Source organism: Microcaecilia unicolor, chromosome 1 (genome assembly GCF_901765095.1).
Source record: "Microcaecilia unicolor chromosome 1, aMicUni1.1, whole genome shotgun sequence".
NCBI classification, from domain to species: Eukaryota; Metazoa; Chordata; class Amphibia; order Gymnophiona; family Siphonopidae; genus Microcaecilia; species Microcaecilia unicolor.
In genome coordinates, this window is record NC_044031.1 from 668637047 (window position 1) to 668659672 (window position 22626).

General features: G+C 43.3%; 1 protein-coding gene across 6 annotated transcripts in view; it reads right to left on the reverse strand.

The window, feature by feature from the left end:
* The window catches only part of CD276 (CD276 molecule), a 234831-nt gene that overhangs the window by 141353 nt on the left and 70852 nt on the right, over positions 1-22626 (reverse strand). For all 6 annotated transcript variants that reach the window (XR_003939989.1, XM_030187135.1, XM_030187125.1 and 3 more), the window contains exon 2: positions 5710-5818. Coding sequence is in view for 5 of the 6 variants with exons in the window: in XM_030187135.1 (XP_030042995.1) it covers positions 5710-5818 (109 nt within the window). In the remaining variant the exon portion in view is untranslated. The remainder of the gene's footprint in view (positions 1-5709; positions 5819-22626) is intronic.

The following is a 22626-nucleotide window of genomic DNA, read 5'->3' on the forward strand; positions in this document are numbered from 1 at the left end:
CAAAGACACAGGAAGTGTCACGTCTGTGGCCATTGACCACCCTCAGACTTACCCTGTTTCTGGGAATCAGTGGCTGTGCTGGCTTCTGCTTGTCTCTGTGTCTGTGTCTGTCTCTGTCTTAGTTTCTCTCTGGCTCTGTGTGCTGATTGCCCTACTGAACCTCACCTGTGTGGGCTATGCCTCTTCCAAGATGGCTTCCGCCTCCTCATCTATGCCAGTATCCAAGATGGATCCCGCTGTTCCTTCCTGTGGGTTGACTTCTCTGTGTGTCAAGCCTCTGTTTGGATGCAAGGTGATTGCTGCAGCTGTACCTCTGGGGTTGAGGGGCTTTATTAATCACTTAGAGACTACAGCCTTTGCCTTTCGTCTAAGGGCCCTGGTATGTGGAGTGCTCTGTTCACTGCTACATTGTTTGCTCTGTGTGAGTTTCTATGTTTGTCTAGCTAGCTTGGGCACAGCTTTGCTTGTTAGCCTGTGTACAGCTTTGCTAGTTCTCTGTGTATGTTTCCAGTGTATGACTTGTTAGCTTGGGCACAGCTTTGCTTGTTAGCCTGTGTACAGCTTTACTCGTTCTCCTGAGATTGCTCTGTGTATGTTCCTAGTGTGTGACTTGTTAGCTTGGACACAGCTTTGCATTGTCAGCCTGAGTACAGCTTTCCTGTGTTTGCTTAGTGTATGTTTCTTGTGTATGACTGGTTTGCTTGGGCATAGCTTTCCTACTAGCTTATGTACAGTTGACTAGTCTTCTTGTGTTTAGCCTGCTGGTTTTCAGTGTGTGTTTCTTTTGCTTCTGGAGCTTCAGCCCTTGTTCTATCTGTTGCCAGTACTCCTTGATACTGAGGCTCCAGCCGTAGCCTTGTTCCTTGACCTGACCATTGCTTTGAACCTGCCTGCTGCCGGAACCTGGACATTCTCTGCCTGTCTTGCTTTCGCCTAGGTGCCTGGGGGCACTTCTGAATCCTGAGTCCTGCTGTTCCTGATTGCAAGTTCCAGTTCCGGTCTTTCCTGTAAGTCCTGCCGGCTGCCCGAACCTGGGGGCTTAACCCTCGGGGAAAGGCGGCCAAGCGTTGGTGAAGCCTAGGTCCAGTGTGTTCCAGTCCAGCGGGTTCCGGTCCCGTGGGTTCCGCTCCAGTGTGTTCCAGTCCAGCGGGTTTCACTCCTGTATGTTCCAGTCCAGTGGGGCCATTCCAGTGTGTTCCAGTCCAGCGGGCTCCACTCCAGTGCGCACCCGTCCGGTGCGTTCCAGTTCCGTGTATTCCTGTGTAGAACTCCAGTCCGGGGTTCCAGTCCAGTCTTGTCTCATCTCTACCTTGAAGGTGATCTTGCCTGCCACTGCCGCTCCACGGTAGTAGCCCAAGGACTCACGAAACCAGTGCTCCCGGGGAAGAAGCCTGACAGTATGCCAAGGTCCTCGAGCACGCGACAGAAGTTGAACACACATCCACATAAACTATAAAACTAGAACTATTCTTTAATGTGCCTGTATGGAAAGCTTCCATGGGTCTTTTTGTAACATCCCTCATTTATCCCAGGGACATAGCCAGACCTCGAAGTTGATGGGGGGGGGGGGGGGGAGGGTCCAGAGCCCTAAGTGGGGGGCACATTTTAGCCCACCTCCCTGCCATTCCTCCCCCCCCCCCCCCCACCGCAATGCCACATACTTTGGATGGCAAGAGTCCCCAACCCCGGGGCTAGCTGAAGCGTTTCTCCAGCGATGCTTTCCTTACATTGCCTGCCCTGCTTTCCCTCACATTGCGAATGCTCAAGTTTAATGGAACTGAGCAGTCGTGAAGTGTAGCGTATGCTCAGTTTCATTAAAACTGAACATGCACGCAACAAGAGGGAAGCAGGGCAGGTAATGTGAGAGCAGTGCTGGAGAAACGCTTCAGCTGGCAAAGGTTGGGGACCCCCACCAGCCAAACCAGAGGCCTTGGATCCATTTTTTTCGGGGGGGGGGGGGGTGAAGGCCCTCGTGGCCTCCTGTAGCTAAGCCACTGATTTATGCAGCACAGGAACGAGGATGCCCATTCCTATGATCTCCCTGGATTGTAAATGGGGAAAAATGTCTTTCAACTAAAAGATGTACGGTTCAAGCCCACGTGATACCCTTATGTACCACTAGATTTTTTTAATTGATGTCAAGGTAAGACATAAGCTTTGGGAAGAAGACAAGGGCAATGGCGCAAATGTCTATTATGTGTACCCGAAACCTACGCCACAAAAACATCCTTCAACCGAAATGTGCAGGATGCAGCTCAGCCTCACTCCAAGTGGAGCCCTTCATTTTCCAGCATTTCACCACTGTATGTCCCAGGTTAGAAAGCTGCACCAGTGTTTGTAACAAAATAACAGGAAGCCAAGGAGAAATCTCCTACCAGTGTAAAAGCTGTCTTGACATCAGCACCTTACAGCGAGCAGAGATGCAACACTACTGCCTTCTGGTCTTCCCCCTGCTACTGTGACCTGCCACCTCTGATGTTAGGGTTACACAGCAATGAGATGATGTGAAAACAGGTTGCTGGCAGCATATGCGAGTCATTGCAGCAACAAGTCCCAAAACAAGCTAACCGCGAGTTCAGAAAAAAACATGAGAGTTGTAAAAAAAAAAAAAAAAAAAAAGCAAGTCCAGCTTTTATGGGGCTTCTGGGACCAAATCCCACCCCTTTCCAGGACACTCCTCCTGCTTTCAGACAAAGCCAGAACTTTTCTAGCTGGCCCCCTTTTCTTAAAAAGGAAATGACCTTCTCCTCCATGACAGGTCCCTATATCTATCAACCTTAAAAGGGCAAGACTATTTCCTATAGTTCTTCAATTTTACACCACAATCAGGGAGTTGGAGGTCTCACAGAGGAAGCTCCAAGACAGGGCATGACCCGTGCCTATCACGTTCTGCTCTAATGGTCAAGCATCAGTGTCATTACTTCAGTTATATAAGTTAACACAAGAAAACTAACTCTATGAAGCCAAAATAGGAAACACCGTCATATTTAAAACTCCAAGGGATAAGAGCTGCCATTTTCTCAAAATAAAATGAACAGTTTTTGAAAGTCAACAATTTTCCATTTTTTGGATTTTTTTTCCAATTTTTATTAAGTTTTTCAAATAGTTAACAAGTGTGTAACAAGACTATAATGGATATATACATAACATTGTATAAATGCTCGAAATACAATATGATATTTTGATGAAACTGTTTTAAGCCTTAAAATGTATTAGATATTTCTTGCCTTAATTATGTCCTGAAGTGTATTTCTCCCATTTGGCCAGCAGGTGGTGTTTCTTTGCTGTAAAGCTGTTAGAGAAATGAATGTTCTTTTCTTTAGATTAACACCAACAGGAAGCAAGATGCAGTGCAGTATATTTTTGAAATGTTGTGTTCTGGGCTCTGACTGACCTGGAGTTTGAAACTAACTAGCAGTTAGCTTCAAACTCCAGGTCAATCAGAGCCCAGAACACAACATTTCAAAAATATACTGCACTGCATCTTGAAGTTACTAGTTTTGAGTTCAGTCTTAGCCAGGAAGAAGAGAGACACAGATCTCTTTACTAAGGCCCAATAAAGGGGAAAGGGAAATGGGACATGATATACCACCTTTCTGTGGTTTTTGCAACTACATTCAAAGCGGTTTACATAGTATATTCAGGTACATATTTGTACCAGGGGCAATGGAAGGTTAAGTGACTTGCCCAGAGTCACAAGGAGCTGCAGTGGGAATCAAACTCAGTTCCCCAGGATCAAAGCCCACTACACTAACCACTAGGCTACTCCTCCACTCCACTCCAATAAACAGTTATATTTGATAACTTGTGAGCAGATATATGTCCTGATCTATGTACTTTTTATAAAGTAAACAACATTTTAGTTACTGTTATAATTGATCCATATTTCAGTTACTTGTTATAGTTTGCTGATTGCACATTTTTTGTTCATTGTTCAGTTTTTAAGACAATAAACAAGTATAAGTTTGTCTGGACTGATAAAGAATCCTGGTGGTTTGTGCATTGGGTCTGGGAATGCTTTCTGGGAACTATGGGACCACTGGACGTGTGGCCCCGGTAACCTAGAAATCCCTGGGGTTAACTTGAGAGTGGACAACTCACCCAGAGGCGGTTGTGACCCAGTGGGTAGGAGGAGTGTGCTGTATAGAGCAAAAGCAGCAGGTGCAGGCGGACCTGAGCTGTACTGCGGATAGACCCTCTAAGTGGCCGTGGGATAACCCCAGGCAGGTGGCTAGGCATTTCGTGACAGATATAAATAAGAAAATGCAGAATTGATTGCAGTGTAAACCAGAGAGAAATGAACGGTTTTATAGAACATTTACAAGAGAATGAGAAAATTATCCAGCGGAGACCACAATTTTCTAAATGAGGCTAAATAACCTCTTTTGGATGGTTTTAACAGGAGAGAAGAGACTGGTGAAGCCTTTACCACTGTTAAGTTTCTTGGGCTACAGCAGAATCACCTCAGGCTGTATGTCATGGTCATTGCTTATTTTGGAAAATCGCTGTTACTACTTAACACACTGATTATCATAGACAATGAACACCATTAACAAATACTGACTATGATGTTCATTGTTATAAACCAGACACCACTAAATGTACTGTCATTCATAATGCTTTTCCAAACACAGCTACTTTCAGGAACATACAGGAACTATTGGAGAACAGCTTTAAACTAAACACAAAGGGCCACACACTCAAAGTTAGGCACTGGAAAAAAAAAATTGGCACTCTTTATTGAATAGCACTTAGGGCTAGATTTTATATACAGCACTTGAAAAATCTGCATGGTAAAAAAATACACCTAGGCGTATTCTCTAACGTATGCCTAAATTTTCTAGAATAGGCTTAAATTTCCATGCAGCATATAGAATACGCTGAGCGCTTCTCCACGCGACCAAATTTGGTAGTGTCCATTTAGGCCACATTATAAACCCTAACACCTAAATTAGATGCAGAGCGGGTATATTCTTTAATAATGTGCATAGATTTTAGAAACACCCATGCCCCACCCATGGCCACGCTCCCTTTTCAACTATGCAACTTAGAATGTAGGCACACGTTATGAATACGCTTAGCGAATTGTGTGTAAATCTTAATTCCAATTACTGATAACTGCTTAACATCCAATTAGCACTGATTGGCTAGTTAATTAAATTATGCACGTTATAGAATACGCTCCGATTTCTGCACGGAAATTAAGGCGCGATATATAGAATGTAGAGGTTACAGTAAATTCCCATTCCTAACTTTGGATGCCAGATTTGCACCAGCTGGAACCTGGTGTAATTCTGGCTTCCAACTTAGGCACAGAAATGGCAGTATTCTGTAACAGTGCAACCAACTGTTGGGAACACCCCTCATCCACCCATGCCCCTCCCATGGCCACACCCCCTTTTCAATTGCAAATGAAAAAAATGAGGCATGGTTCTTTATAGAATTTTGCAAAAGCAGCTATGCACACAACTTCAAATTAGTGCCAATTAATGGCAACAATTGTTAGCACCCAAATTATTGATGGATAAGAGCTCATTAACTAATAGTTGCTAGAGCAACTCCTGATCATGCGCAAATTTGGGTGCCCAAACACAGGTGGAAATTATAATTTATACAAGACAGATTACTGCTTGTCACATGTGTTGCTGAAATACTGCACAGCACATAGAAGGTACAGAACTCTTCAAAATAAAAGCAAATTGACCTTACCTAATAAAAATGGCAGGATACTGGAGATTACAGATTGAAGAAACATTTTCAGCAAGTCATACAGCAGAAAGCAAGACTGAAGGGATCCCAGGCAGCCTGCCTCACAGATCTGGACAGAAGCAGAAAGAAATGGTTCAAGGATCTCACCTTCGTGCATTACAAATCACTGGAAGATGCTCAAGGTGAAATGTATTCCTTCACTACATGAACATTGCCAAACTGTCTAATTCTGTCGTGAGCCTATGCAGCAGACTGGTCCACCATGCTATATTTCAAACAATTTCAATGCAACTAGAACCAGAAAGGGGGGGCAGTTCTATAAATGGTGCTCAACAAGACACTTCCAAAACAAAACAGGATGACGGCGACTTTATTCTATAAAAAAACTTGACATGGCACTGTGTTTAAGTCAAGAAGCCTGCCTCAGTAGTCTAAAAACAGGAAAATAAAGCAATTTCTAAAACATATATGAAAAACAATAAATCATAATAGTAATAAAAATGTAATAAAATCATGAATTAAAAACAGGTGTAAAATCATGTGTATCGTAAAACAAAATCAGTGTTAAGTGGAATTCTATAAAGGGCGCATATCCTTTATATAATTTGCTTAGTGCCAATTCCCGAATCTAGCTTTGGGCACCGGACTTACGCCTGCTGAAATCTGGTGTAAATGCTGGTGCCCAAGTTAGGTGTGCTAAGGCAGTACTGTGATCCTCTAATAACCTGCATAGCCACATCCCCTTTTGAATTTCAAAGTGAGTTAAGTGCCATGCTTCATAGCCAGATGCGTGCGCAAATTTTAATGGGTACCAATTAACAATTGGTTGTTAGCATCCAATTGACTTTAACTGGCTCATTAATCAATTAATTTGTGTGCACGTCTTAGGAGCGTGCCCAAATTTTGGTGCACAAACTAGAATCCGGGAAAAATAAGAACTATCGAAAGCAGAGCCTCGAGTTATCTTATTACACCAAGGTGGAGGCATTGGCTCAACAAACTGATGAAAGTCACAGGCATTCATGTGTTTTTGGCCTATTTTGAACCCTTTCCACACTCAATACTCATAGCTCTGCGATCTTAGCACCTCATCCTTATCCCATTCTGGCCCCACTTGGCTGTGTGTCAGTACTGGACAGTCTAAAAGCCTAAAAAGATTTAAATAAATATTTAAATGTATAAAGTCAGAGGGTAACGATTATAGTAGATCTCTCCACATTATGATTCTTTCTATAATTTTTGTAACTTTAGTCTCAATACCCAGTTTCAACAAAAGAAGTGCTTCTCTGCCAGCTCCTCCCCAGACAACCACATTCACCTAAACACCTCCCACCCATGGTTATTAAAAATTCCCCAAGGAAACTCCTTAAGACTTTGCAGACTGCATGAAACTCAGTCATTTAAGGTCCAAGTACGATGAAAGAAAATGTGAGAGATATCTTTGCTTTAGAGAGAATTTTCTAAAGAAAACCAAATTATAAATGCATAGGAAAGACAGACAGTAACCAGGGCTTAATCCCTGACGACATATACTACTGTTCACAAGTATCCAACTTGTGCTAATTCAACCATTTTGAGTATTTATTACATTTGTATCCCACATTTTCCCACCTTTTTGCAGGCTCAATGTGGTTTACATAGTATCGTAAACGGCGTTAGCCGATTCCAGTTTGAACAAATACAGGTATGAACAATACAAGGTGAAATTGTGGTAGAATGGGTTACATGTATGGTACATACAATAGGGGGGAACTTAGAGAAAGAAAGAGTTAGGATATGTCCATTTTGGTCTTTGGTTACGTTGTGTCGCAGGTATCCAGGTTTTTATGTTGGGTCGGTAGGGTATGCTTTTCTGAACAGGTCTGTCTTTAGTACTTTCCGGAAATTTGGGTGGTCAATCGTAGTTTTTACTACTTTTGGTAGTGCGTTCCATAGTTGTGCGCTTAAGTAGGACAAGCTAGATGCATAAATGGATTTGTATTTGGGTATGTTATCTTGTGTCCAATATGGGAGTAATTTTATAACAGACTTGTGTATATAATATATTATATGTTCAAGTAGGTTCTTATAAACTATTGAGGCATATATAAACATAAAGGCAGGCACTATGATAAAAACAGTGTGATTATACATATAGTCCCTTCTAGGGGCAGAACTGGCACTTATTTAGCTCCATGTCTTTTCCAAGGAAAATTAAATTCAGATACAGTGATGTGTGTATCTTACAACACACACATGTAAGCACCAAATCTTAACAGCACAGACACTGCTCCTGAATTCTGCACAGGGAAGGGGAGGCAGCAGCAGCTCAGCAAACCCGGCACCTTTTAAGGGTCTTCTTTCTCCCTCCCCACCTGCCACCCCCATGCAATGATCAAGTGACAAGTAGTGACAGCGAAAGTCTGCACATCAGACTGTGTCTTCCTCCTCTGTCATCCACAGCAACTGAAAATCAGGTGACAGAGGAGGACCACCTGGCCTGATATGCAACCATTTACCACCAACTCTTGCCTGTTACCAATTGCAGGCAAAGGGAGGAGAGGGAAAACTATAGACAGCAAGCTGACAAATGTGCTGGGGAGGGAGGGGGAACAAATAAAAACTGAGGATATATGTATGGGAGGATAGAGATCAACCTTGCGGACAGAATGAAAGCTGGTGCTGTGTGCTTGGTGGGAGATGAAACCTTGGGGACAGAGAACGAAGGTTCTTACTGGGGTTAAGGAGAGGGAACAGAGAGTGTCAAATCGTGCTGGGGATAAGAAGAGAGAAAACAGAGGAATACAAAGAGAGGTGGAGGCAGCAATGAAAAATACAAGGGGAACAGAGAAATAAAGCTGGACGTTGCCCTGAAGAGGCAGAGAAAGACGACTAAACCTGCCAGGTAGGAGAGGAGCTCAAGCTAAGCTAGGGAGAGAGTGAGCTAGAGAGGATGGAACATGGAGAATGTGTCAGGCCTGGGAAAAGAGGAGTCAAGCCTTATGCTGGGAGAATGCTGCAAAAAAAAAATAATAATAATAATAATAATAATTTTTGAAGTATGCTACATTTTGCAGAACTTTTAACACATATGCAGAATTTTCTAATTTTTTTCTTTTTACACAACATTCCTCCAAATTACTTCTGCCCAGAAGTGTTTTCAAGGGGGCAGTTTTATAAGCACCCCAATATAAAAAGTTGCCCTCTAAATATATACATATATTCTGTGTTTCCTCTCTAATACTCTCCCAAAGCAGATAAGCAATTCGAAGAAGAAATTAAAATGGTTTGAATTTCTGCTTAAGATCCAAGCAGACATTTCTATATATTCCACTGCATATTAGATACAGAAAATCAAAGGAAATTATAATTTTCCAGGGGGCAATAAACTCTTTCCCAAAGAAGCTGAAGAGGAGCAACTACTGATAAAAAGTAGATGAAGCGATTACAATTGCTTCAAAACACAGCAGCATGTTTATTAACAAAAACAGAGTTGGGAAACATTTTGCAATGGCTCCCACTGAGTTTAAAATACATTTTAAAATTATTTGTTCATTTTTTAAAGTCTATATATCATTTTCATCCAAATTATTATACAATCAGGCTGTCATAATAGTTAAATGCTGACACACCTAATCAAAAAAGTATAACATGCCCCAGACCACAAGCGCTATACAAATAATAATAATAATAATAAGTCTTTGAAATTCTGCACCTTCAGACTTATGGCAAGAATCTATCTGACCTTTCAGAAAAAAAAAATCAAGACTTGGCCATTTGGACTGCTTTTATCAGATTTCTAGTTGCCTGCCCACCAGATTTATTGGATCATTAGATGGTGGTTATTTCTTTTAGTAAGTAAGGGGAAGGGTAACCCAAATGATAGTTACATGATGCTTGGTTGCACATTAGGCGTCACCACCTCGAAACAGGATCATGGTATCTTCACGAACAATAAACTGAAATTCTCTGAACAGTGTGCAGCAGCAGCCAAAAAAGCAAATAAAATGTTAGGAATTATTTGGAAATGAATAAAAAAATAAAAGTGAAATTTAGTCATACCTTTTTAATTTCCTTTCTTTAGTGCATCTGTTTGATCCTGAACTATTGGGTTGTTATTCCCACCTACCAGCAAACAGAGGTAGAGAACTGACTTTCTGTAACATTACCAGTATTACTTCTGTTTTTCATCCAATCATTTTCCATTCTTTTCCTCCCTCTCTCTAGCCTTACCTCTATTGTTAACCTGGGCTGGGAACTAAACCTATGATATGCCATACTGATTCAGATCAAAAGGTGCATTGAGCCCAGCATCCTACCTGTTGACAGTGACCAATCCAGCCCGAACTAGCAATGGAAAAGGCAGCAGTTTCACCAGCAATGGCAGCTTCTTTAGGGCTCAGGATTGCATCAGACTCTAGATCCCAGTTTTAGGAAAACAGACGACCTGGTGTCTGTCGATTTTTTTCCCCAGCCCTATAGATATTGATGGATCCAAAACCTCACTATTCTTCTTCTTGTCTGATTTTGTAGTGACATGCCTCTGTGCTCATCTGTTCAGTTTGGTTTTTCTGATCTGCCTCTGTTGATGTCTGTGGTTTTGCAGAACTGTGCTCTTCTTATTTCTCATACAATGCTTACTAGGGCAGGGACTGCAGTACAGTGTTGTTAACACTTAGATTAAGTGAAACTGGAATGAGTTTAACATTTGTCACGCAATAAATTGACATCTAAGTGGTGTCATCTCTAGATCTAGAGGCTGTAAAAAGTTTGTGATGAAGTTGTGTGTTGCTTCTGATGTAGATATATTACTGAGTCAAGATGTGTATTGGGCTTCCTGTGGTTAACTACAGTACTGTCTACCCTGTTAGGTTTATGGTTGAATCCAAGAACTGCTCTGAATTCTGTGCTATAAATTAGAATTTTTATGGTTTAATTACTCTGGTGGCCAAGATAGCACAGAAAAGGTTACACAGGAGTGAAGCTAGAAATTGTGGGGGTAAATTTGGCTAAGATCTTTTCAGCAACAGATATGAATCTTTTCTGAACTATAGTGTTGAAAGTGGGTTTGGGTAGAGAAGGGTCTGGTGACACTGCAGGCGTTAGTATCTGTTTTTGTAAAAGACCCACTCTCTTCAAGGACATAGACTTCAAACCTGCCAAATTATTTCTGACAGCCCTATCCTGATCCACAGCACTAATTTCATAGAACTAGGGACTACGAATACCACACTGTTTTGGGGTATAAGTTCAAAAGTATCCAAAACTTTAGATTGACAGCTAACTGATTAACGGACTAAATATCTCCGCTAACTAGGTTAACTCCTAGTTCTAACTTAGCTCTGTCCCTGAACCGCCCTGGCACTACCCAGATCTCACCGTGGCAGTCAGTGATAGTGTCCTGAAAATTATCTGGATAATGATGTTCAAAAAATTATAGATTAGCCCCAGTCAGTGCTGTTTTCCAGGTAGCGGCATATTGAGTCCACTGTGTGTATGTACATATATTTATATTTAGTCTTATGGCCTTTGTTCCAGGGGCGTAGCCAGAAACCAGATTTTGGGTGGGCTTAGGCAAGAAGTGGGTGGGCACCAAGTGTTCTCCCCTTCACCCACCACCAAATAAAAATCTCAGTTGGCGGGAAAACGCTTCTTTCCACCTTAGCAATCTACAGCAGGCACGCGCTGAAAATTGAGCATGCGCAGGTGCTGGTATCCTGGAGAATAGCGTTTTCATTACCAACAGGGGGAAGTCTTCTGCTGGCGGAGCTTGGGATCCCCACCTGCTACTGCTAATACGTGTGCTGCTGTTGGGTGGGCCTGAGCCCTAGTTGGGTGGGCCCCGGCCCACTCAGGCCCACCTGTGGCTACGCCACTGCTTTGTTCTGATAATGCAATAGATTTTGTATTTATTTCTATTTGATTGCACGAATCACCTCATTAAGCTTGGAGAATTATACTTAACATAAATACAATGGGTACGATATTCAGTTGGCAGTGATCAGCGTTTTGCTGACCACCACCGGCACTGAATTTCCAGGCATATGGAGCCAGCAAAAACACAGCTGGTTAAGTGCTATATTCGGCACATAACTGGCTATGAACCACCACATAAAGCTAGAACTGCATTTTATGCAGCCCTATTTATGCTGCTATCGTAGCCAGTTATGAACTGAAAATTGGCACTTAACCAGCTAAGTGATGACTCAGCTCCCAGAGCAACCCCCCTCCCCCCCACACACACACACCCAAAATAGCCAGTTTCGGCTTGGGTGCTAACTAGACATTGTCAGTGGCACTATCCGGTAAGTGCTGCTGAAAACGTCCAGCACTGGCGATTTAAAGACCAGGAGCCATTGAATATCGGGTCAAATAAAAACAAACAATAAAATTACCTCAAAATCTTAAATACCACTTCAGCCCTCAAGGGTCCATAAACATCATAAAAGAGTTGCCATACTGGGTCAGATCCAAGGTCCATCTAGCAATGAATAGTAAGATTCCATGCTATGTATCCCCAGAATTAAGCACTGGCTTTCCTCAGGCCTGCCTTAATAAAGGTTAATAGACTTTACCTCCAGGAATTTGTCTAAACCTTTTTTTAAACACAGCTATGTCAACTGTTTTTACCATACCCTCCAGTGACAAGTTCCAGAGAATGAAAAAATATTTTTTCCTAACATAGTAGATTGTGGCAGATAAAGACCAGTATGGTCCATCCAGTCTGCCCAACAACACAAACTCATTACGTCTAGTAGGAAGTGATACATCATATGTATACCTGATCTTGATTTACCCTTGCCTTTTTTTTTTTTTTTAAAGGCATAGACCATAGAAGTCTGCCCGGCACTGGCCTTGTTCTAAAATTTCTGAAGTTGTTGTCAAAGCCCCTGAAAAGCTCCACTCCAGCCCCTTCCAAGTCTATTCAGCCTCGATCAGGGCACAGACCGTAGAAGTCTGCCCAGCACTGGCTTCCCTACCTAATCTTCTTTGGATCCGATCCTTCTAAACAGAATTCCTTTGTGCTTGTCCCACACATTTTTGAATTACATTTTCCGTTACAGTTTTCATCTCTACTGCTTCCCGTGGGAGTGCATTCCAGATATTTACCACCCTCTCAAGTGAAAAAAATAAATACTTCCTGACATTATTCCTGAATTGGCCCCCTTTCAACTTCAAATCATGCCCTTTAGTTCTACCACCTTCCCGTTTCTGGAAAAGGTTTGTTTGAGGATTAATACCTTTCAAATATTTGAACGTTTTTATCATATCCCCCCTGTTCCTCCAGAGTATACATGTTTAGATCAGCAAGTCTCTCCATGTATGTCTTGCTACTTGTTTTAAATCTAATACTACTACTCAAGTTCACACCATGATCTGCAGTCTTTGTATTTTTTTGAAGAGTAAACAATCAATTAGCTACATCATGCAAGGTTCCACGTTAGGAGTTACGGACCAAGAAAGGGATCTGGGTGTCGTCGTCGATAATACACTGAAACCTTCTGCTCAGTGTACTACTGCGGCTAGGAAAGCAAATAGAATGTTGGGTATTATTAGGAAAGGTATGGAAAACAGGTGTGAGGATGTTATAATGCTGTTATATTGCTCCATGGTGCTTGTGTTCAATTCTGGTCGCCACATCTCAAGAAAGATATAGTAGAATTGGAAAAGGTGCAGCGAAGGGCGACTAAAATGATAGCTGGGATGGGACCACTTCCCTATGAAGGAAGACAAAGGAGGCTAGGGCTTTTCAGCTTGGAAAAGAGACGGCTGAGGGGAAACATGATAGAGGTATATAAAATAATGAGTGGAATGGAACAGGTGGATGTGAAGCGTCTGTTCACGCTTTCCAAAAATACTAGGACTAGGGGGCATGCGATGAAACTACAGTGTAGTAAATTTAAAACAAATAGGAGAAAATTGTTCTTCACCCAACGCATAATTAAACTCTGGAATTCGTTGCTGGAGAACGTGATGAAGGCGGTTAGCTTAGCAGAGTTTAAAAAGGGGTTAGACGGTTTCCTAAAGGACAAGTCCATAAACCACTACTAAATGGACTTGAGAAAAATCCACAATTCCAGGAATAACATGTATAGAATGTTTGTACGTTTGGGAATCTTGCCAGGTGCCCTTGGCCTGGATTGGCTGCTGTCGTGGACAGGATGCTGGGCTCGATGGACCCTTGGTCTTTTCCCAGTGTGGCATTACTTATGTACCGTATTTTTCAGACTATAAGACGCACCGGACCATAAGACGCACCTAGGTTTTAGAGGAGGGAAATAGGAAAAAAAAAATTTCCTTTTCCCCTCCTCTAAAACCTAGGTGCTCCGGTGCATCTTGTCCGAGTTCGGGATCGCCCTCCCCCGGCCCTGTCACATCTTCTCCCCTACTCACGTCACGCGATGTTCCCTGGTGGTCTAGTGACGTCGTGGCAGGAAAGAGCCCCCTCTTTCCTGCCCAGCACGCTGCTCTCCGTCCTCCTGTATGCTGCCTGACGGTCTCGGCGAGATTCAAAATGGCCGTCGAGACTTCAATTCTCGGCGGCCATTTTGAATCTCGCCGAGACCGTCAGGCAGCATACAGGAGGACGGAGAGCAGAGCACTGGGCAGGAAAGAGGGGGCTCTTTCCTGCCCCGACGTCACTAGACCACCAGGGAACATCGCGTGACGTGAGTAGGGGAGAAGTGGTGACAGGGCCGGGGGGAGAGCGATCCCGAACTCGGGGGGAGGGCGGGAGGGAGGGAACTCGCTACCTTCGGACTATAAGACGCACCCCCCATTTTCCTCCCAAATTTGGGGGGAAAAAGTGCGTCTTATAGTCCGAAAAATACGGTACTTGTACTATACTCAGGATTTTATAGACCTCTATCACATATCCCCCCTCAGCTGTCTGTGCTCCAAGCTGAAGAGTTCTAATTTCTTTAGCCTTTCCTCATGAGAGCCATTTTATCCTCTTAATTATTTTGGTCATCCTTCTCTGCACCTTTTCTAATTTTGCTATATCATTTTTATGAGATGCAATCACCAGAATAATACACAGGGTATGGTCTCACCATAGAGTGACAGAAGCATTATGATATTCTTTGTTTCCTTGGGCTGTAACATCCTGAATTATTGGGTTCTTATCCCCACCTACCAGAAGGGAGTTACAGAACTGATTTTCCAGTGACCTCACTGGTATAAGAGGACTGGTTCTCAATGGAAAATGCCAGTATTTCTCTAACTACATCAGATAGTAAGTTGTTCAGGTTGGATTTCCCTGGTCCCTGGCCTAGCTCTCCGCAGGGCAGGCTAAGGCTACACAGCTTGGTGAAGCCTAATGGCCCACTCTTATGTTTCCAATCCACTAATTGGACCTGGTTGAGCACAGGAGAATCACTCTATCCCCTCACCCTTTGTTTTCCTACATCCCTTTGGGGCATTTCCCCCAGGTTCCCCTGCAGCTCCAAATTGCCTCAGTATTAAAAAACAAAAACATGGCTGCCTGGTTTAGGTTTATTCTCTTTGTGGAGGACATACAACTAAATTCAAACAAAAAAAAAAAAAACCTCATACCCAGAGAAGCTGAATGGGGAGGCAGGATTGCCTGAATCCCAGGCCATGGTCAGCACGAGTGGTACCAACAGGTCCCTGCACAACAGTGCTGCAAAGACTACAGCTGCCGGCTCTCTTTGCTCCTCCTGCGATGGTACCGGGGTGGGGAAGCCCAAGACAGTGTTGACATTCCCTTAAGCTGTGCAAATGGGGCTTGCGGTTTAGTGCCTTTGGCAAGAATCTCAGCCATGTTTTCTTCTGCTGCAGAAAGGTTTGGGGGATCAGAGGTGGTTGCTCCTTCACCATCCCTAGGCAGGACCCCAGGAAGCCCTGAGCCTAGAATGGTTTAACCATGTGGTTCGGTTGGTTAAGCAAGTTTTTGCTACAGAGGCTGGCCCCACCTCCAAGTGGAAATCTTTCTTGCCCCATGAGGCTCCTTAGTGACAAAACATTGCTGTGCTTTCTGGCTGCAAATTTGGGGGGATGTAGGAAACTTTAGAGACCCAGTCATTCCCCAACTCAGGTTCTGCGATAGAGGTCCCTCCTCAGGAGGAGCAACATTCTCATTATCTGTTTTTTTCCGACCCAAAGAGCTTTCCTGCAGCTCTTGAATTCTCATCTGAGGGGGGATCCCATTCTGGAGGGTCTCTCAGGGCCCCCAAAGCTCTTTCCACTGCACAAAGCACTTTTCCAAATGATGCTGGTGGAGTTGGAGACCCTGATGGGGTCCTCCAGGACTCCAGTTTTAGACTGGTTATATCCCTTTGCCCCTGAGGATATGGACAGGTAGTAGAGGTACCTCAAATTGGAGGTCCTCATCATGGCAGTCACGAAGGCGACTGCTGTTCTGGTACAGAAGGACTCTGCTCTCAGATGCATGAGAAGGTGGCTGAGCAGCTGCTGAAGTTAGGATTTTACTCGGGCACAGGCTGCTATATGTGGTGGGTACACAGCAAGTGCCATGCTGTGCTGGCTACAGCAGTTGCCAGAGTCTCAGAGGTATCCCACTTGGAATCAGGGAAACTCATTTTGGCTGATATTCTTTACAATCTGATGTTTATCTCCTCACATTTAGCAGACTCCATTGTGGCAGCCTAGAGGTGGCTCTGGTTGATCCTTTGGGCTATACATACAGCATTCAAGATGCATCTCATCTAGCTGCCCTTTGGGGGACAGCTGCTGTTTGAAAATAACCTGGAGAAGTTGGTCAAGGATATGGGAGAGCTTTGTCCCTCTTCAGCTCAAGTTGCGCCAGAAAGTTTCCCAGAGGACCCCTTCAGACAAAGCCTATTCGAAAGGCAAAGATCGCTTTCATTCTGACGAGCATCAGTCTGGTTTAGCTTCCGAACCTGACAGGTCCTTCAAACTGGTACCCTTTTCCTGAATCCAAAAGAATGGGTGAGGCTGGACCTTCCAAGCTCATATGAAGGCTCCAGGATCTTCCCAAAGAAGGTGCACCAGGGCCCTCCTGTGACTTGGACAGGGGCAGATAGTCTCTATTCGGCCACGAGCAACCCCACATCACCTCAGACCAGTAGGTCCTCGTAGTAATCGAGTAGGGTTATGCCCTGGAGCAAGACCATTGCACGCCCAACAGCCTCATGGTTTTTGCCATGTGGCTTGGTGGTAAAATGATGAACAGTTGTGCTCATGCTGTGGCATCTTAGACCTGGAAATGGTGGAATCTGTTCTGCCTGCACAGTAGGGGCTGGGGATTACTTAATTTATTTCAGGCCCTTTAATCTATTCGGGACCTCAAAGGCCTGCCTCAAGGTTTAACACTTTTGGATAGAAAAGTTCCATTTGATCAACTGGGTCCAGTCAGATAAGTTTTTGCCCTCCCCTGACATTGCGGAGGCCAGGAAGGACCACAAGTGCTATCTATGCTTTTGTGTGTTGGGGCGCCATGTTCAGTTTTTTAACCATGGGGGCTCACCTGTGCCACCTTGGGATCCGGATCCATTCTCACCTGGACAATTGGCTGATCTGAGCCAATTCTATGGAGGATTCCATGGAGGCCACTTCTCAGGTCATCCTGCTCTCGAAGCGCCTTGAATGAGTGGTGAACTGGGCAGAGTCACAACAACAGCCAAATCCATACTCTCCCTACTCGAAATTGCCTCAGTCAGAATCAACCACCCAACCCTACAAGACCACCTAAACCTTATCCTGTTCTACAGACCACCAGGCAACTGGCAAGATTGCCAAACAAACTTCATGGATTTCATATCGAACACTTGTATTTCTTCCCAAAACCTCCTCATCGCAGGAGAAATCAACCTCCACCTCGAAGATGCCAACCTAACAAACGTACGTGAATGCAAAGACTTCCTCCAACTATGGGAACTCCAATGGCCAAACACAAACCCCACCCACATTAAAGGACACACACTAGACCTAATTACACACAAATTCTCACACGAAATAAATATCACAATAAAAGACACAAAATGGACAAGCATACCATGGTCTGACCACTACAAAGCGAACCTCTCTTTGCACTGGCGAACAAAACATTCTAAACACAAACAAGAACAAACAACGTACACCACGAGAGGCAGAATAGACCCACTGACGTTCTGGCAACAAATCTACGACAACGAATGGACAGCACAAACAGACTCAACCCAATTTCTCCATGACTGGGACAACAGATGCAGAAGCATATTAGATAACATAGCACCTCTCCAAACCAGAACCTCACATAGAAAAAAGCTAATACCATGGTTTACTGAAGAACTAAAAGAACTAAAGACACAAGTCAGAAGACTCGAACGTGCATGGAACAAGATAAAAGACGTCTCTACACTTAACGCATGGAAGCAACTACAGAGAAAATACAAATACACTATCAGACTAAAAGAACATATTATAAAACTAAAATCGGTCCACGCTACAAGGACACACAAACTCTTCCAGATCATAAACAATCTACTAAATACCACACTGGTTACCTCTAATAACATAGATACCCCATCAGCAAACAACCTGGCCAACTACTTCAAAGAGAAAATCATAAAGCTACGATCCACTATACCCAGCAACTCAATTGATTATGCAAACCTCCTTGAATGCCTAGACCCAATACATGGAGAATATCCAGCAGACCGATCATGGACCAACTTTGACGCGCTATCGATTGAAAATGTCTCCCAATTACTCAAAAAATATGCCAAATCCCACTGCAGTCTACACATTTGTCCTAGTAACCTGATAAGAAACGCCCCCCAACAATTTATAACAGACCTCACGAGACACCTGAACTACATGCTACAAAATGGTCTTTTCCCAAAGGATAAAGGAAATATTCTACTTACCCCACTACCTAAAGACGCAAAGAAAAGTACAACTGACCTAACCAACTACTGCCCGGTAGCATCTATCCCTCTAATAACCAAACTGATGGAAGGTGCAGTGACGAAACAACGCAGTAATCACCTAAACAAACACTCAATCTTGCATGAATCTCAATCAGGATTTCGATCGAACCACAGCACAGAAATAGTACTAGTAACCCTAATGAACAAATTTAAACAAACAACTGCAAGGGGCAATAACATACTGCTCCTACAATTCGACATGTCCAGTGCCTTCGACATGGTCAACCACGGTATATTATTACATATCCTAGAATACTTTGGAGTTGGAGGTAATGTTCTTAATTGGTTTAGAGGATTCCTGACAGCTAGATCATACCAAGTAACAACTAAAATGGCGATATCAGACCCATGGATACCTGACTGCGGAGCTCCCCAAGGATCCCCCCCTCTCACCAACCCTCTTTAACCTAATGATGATACCATTAGCCAAGCTATTAGACAACCAAAACCTGAATCCATACATATATACAGATGATGTCACGATCTATATCCCATTCAAGCAAAACCTAAAGGAAATTACCAATGAAAACAACCAAAGCCTCCAAATCATGCACTCCTGGGGGGATGCATTCCAGCTAAAACTCAATGCAGAAAAAAACTCAATGTCTTATACTAACCTCACAACACAACACTAATAAATTCACCACCTTAACCACCCCTAACTTTGCACTCCCCATCTCAAACAGCCTGAAAATTCTAGGAGTCACCATTGACCGAAATCTGACACTTGAAAACCACGTGAATAATACAACGAAGAAGATGTTCCACTCCATGTGGAAACTCAAAAGAGTAAAACCTTTTTTCCCCAAGGGCCATCTTTCGAAACCTGGTACAATCCCTGGTACTAAGTCATCTGGACTATTGCAACTCACTCTACGCTGGCTGTAAAGAACAGACCATCAAGAAACTCCAGACGGCCCAGAATACCGCAGCCAGACTCATATTTAGGAAAACTAAATATGAAAGTGCAAAACCCCTAAGAAAGAACCCACACTGGCTCCCACTGAAAGAACGTACCATGTTCAAGATATGCACGATTGTTCATAAAATCATTCATGGAAACGCTCTGACATACATGTTAGACCTAGTGGACCTTCCACCCAGAAATGCTAAACGATCTTCCCGCACCTTTCTCAACCTACACTTCCCCAGTTGTAAAGGGGTCAAATACAAACTAACACATGTGTCCCGCTTTTCCTACATGAGTACGAAGATGTGGAATGAACTACCAACTCACCTGAAAACGATCCACGAATTAAACAACTTCCGCAAAGTTTTGAAAACCTCTCTCTTTAACAAAGCCTACCACAAGAACCCTTAACTGCTTACACAACCTTTATACTCCTTTATTAAGAATGTCTCACTGTACAGCTGCATAACCAGATCCTCTTGTCTTCTATCTCTCTGCTACAACAATTGTATTTCTTCCCTGCCATAACAGACCTTTGTAAGCCACATTGAGCCTGCAAATAGATGGGAAAATGTGGGATACAAGTACAATAAATAAATAAATAAATGTCTCTCAAACAGATCTCGGAGTACCTGGGAGTCTTCAGTTTCTCTAACATGGGCAAGATGCAGGCCTAAAAGTGCAACCTGTGCAGCCTCAAGGATCCTGGTCTGTGACTGTCTCTAACTTATGGGATCTATGGCAGCAAAACGGGACGTGATGCCCTGGGCATAGGCTCATATATGTCCTTTTCAATTAGCCCTCTTGTCCCAGGAAATCAACTACTGTCTGCCTCTTCATATGACAGCATAGCACAGCACAGTTTGGACTGGAGGGACAGTTCAGTAACCTTCAGGGAATCCCGCTGGATCTTCTGATTGGGTGGTAATGACCACCAATGCAAGTCTCCTCAGCAGGGGAGCCCACTACTTGGTCACAGTGGAGCTGGGGTGTTAGTCTTCTCTGGAGGCCTCTTGGTCCATCAACTGTTGAAAAACCCAGGCGATAACAGAGCTCTTCCCACTAATCCAGGAAACAGTGGTCCAAGTGATGTTGGGTAATGCAACACAACAGTGGCCTTTTACTAACAAGCAGGGAGGCCCCAGGAGTCAGGCAGAAACCCTGGAAACAGATGCATTTGTGAACAGCTTGTATGTCAGGTTGCAGCTGTTTGGAATAGACAGCTCACTGCTTGTCTTAGTTTTTGTGCTGCACTGTACTAACCAGACAGGGAAAATATTGGACTGTTCTTGCTGGTTTCATGTTAAGCCCCTGACGCAGCCCTTGAGAGGGCAAAACATGGCCATGTTGGGCAATTAGAAGAAAGTTATATGCTGATTTTATGTTTGTGCGTTGAATAAATTTAGTTTTATTTTACCACGTATGTCTGCTTTTCTTCTGTTTTTGATTTGCAGACCACTTTACTGTGCGCTTTTTGGGACCTTCAATCTTATGAATTCAGGCAGCAGTGCCAAGATGGAGCATTTCTTCAGTCAAAGAAGGGATATGACCTTGATGGGCATAGATGCTCTGGGCCAGCAATGGCCCAGGACAGAGCCCTTTTATGTTTTTTCCACAGTGGCCCCTGATTGGCTGGGTACTTTGCAGAGTAACATGCTAACCCTTAATGGTCTGAGTGGCTCCAGATTGGTCATGAAAACCGTGGTACACAGTTATAGTTCAGAGAAAGTTCAGAGAGTTGGGCACATAGGCTCTTCCAAAGGACCAAGGGAGACGTAAATTCAAAAGATGATCTTTATTGAAGCAACTCAAAAGATTTGACATAGTTGCTTTGTTTTGGTGTGAAAATGCCTGCTTCAGGAGTCTCGTGATGTTGGTTGCGTTTTCAAAACAATATGCAACACTGAATGAACAAAGTAGATCTAGAGTCTGTAGACATGCTAGAAACTTCTGTCAGCAAAAGGCCAAGAGAAAGTTATAGTTCACCTGTTGGTGGATTGAGGGCTTACTCAACTCAGTAGCAGACAACTTTCTGGGCAGAGAACCAAGCAGCCTCCCTGTGGATATCTGCTGAGTGCCGATTTGGTTATTCACAAAGCATTACAAACTGGATATGCTGGTCAGAACCTGTTCAAACTTTGGCAGAGCCATCATTCAGGGGAGCATGTCTTCCCTACCCAATGAGTTCTGCTTGGGTATATCCCAATGGTTTGAGATGGTACAACCAAGACGCTAAGGAAGGTGCAATTTAGTCCTAACTGGTAATTTCCTTTCCTTTAGTCTGGCTGTACCATTCTGAGACCCTTCCTTTGGACTTTGGTTGCTTGGACTCATGAGGATTTCTATTCTCTCTCTGATGGAGTAAAAAAAAAAAAAATTTAACTCACTGCCCCTCCAAAAAAAAAAAAGGAAGATTAGATGAGGAATCTTGTAGCTGCAGTGGTTGAAAGGGCATGGGTGCAATTTAAGGAACCTTCCACTGCTTTGACTCAGACATACTAGACTTTTCCACTGTGCACCAGTCTCCATAAAGAAGAAAAAAAACAAAGTAAAAATAAAAAAGCAAAATAAAAGTTAAAAAAACTAACATGCACAATAAGACTCTCATATGCATGCTAAAGTGTGCAGTATAACAGAGCTTACCCATATGTAAGCAAGTGAGAGAATCTCATATGCAAATAAGGATTAGAATTACTCAGCCAACAGGAAACAGCATGGTTTGTTGTAAGCATTTGCTATTCTCCATAGGCTCAGTAACAGTAAAAAGTTAACATCTGCCTTGAACCTGGGCCTTGAAAGTTAATTATCATGGTAGATCCTCCTGCCTCCTTCCCAAATCCTCACTTGTTACCCACCCTCAGCATCAATCCCAATCCCACCATATAAAAGCATTTATTCTGAACACTGTGTGTATGTGTGTGCCTGTGTGTATATATAGATAAGAGGATACTCAAGCAACAAATGATGTAGTCCGAGACCAAGAAAACATGGCAAAAAGATATAGAAAGATTTCTCACTGTATTAGGTGCCAGTTGGAACACCATGCCGATACATGTTATATCTTATGAGCTGTAGAAGAAAGTTCTCTTTAGCACAATGAAAGCACCATAACAA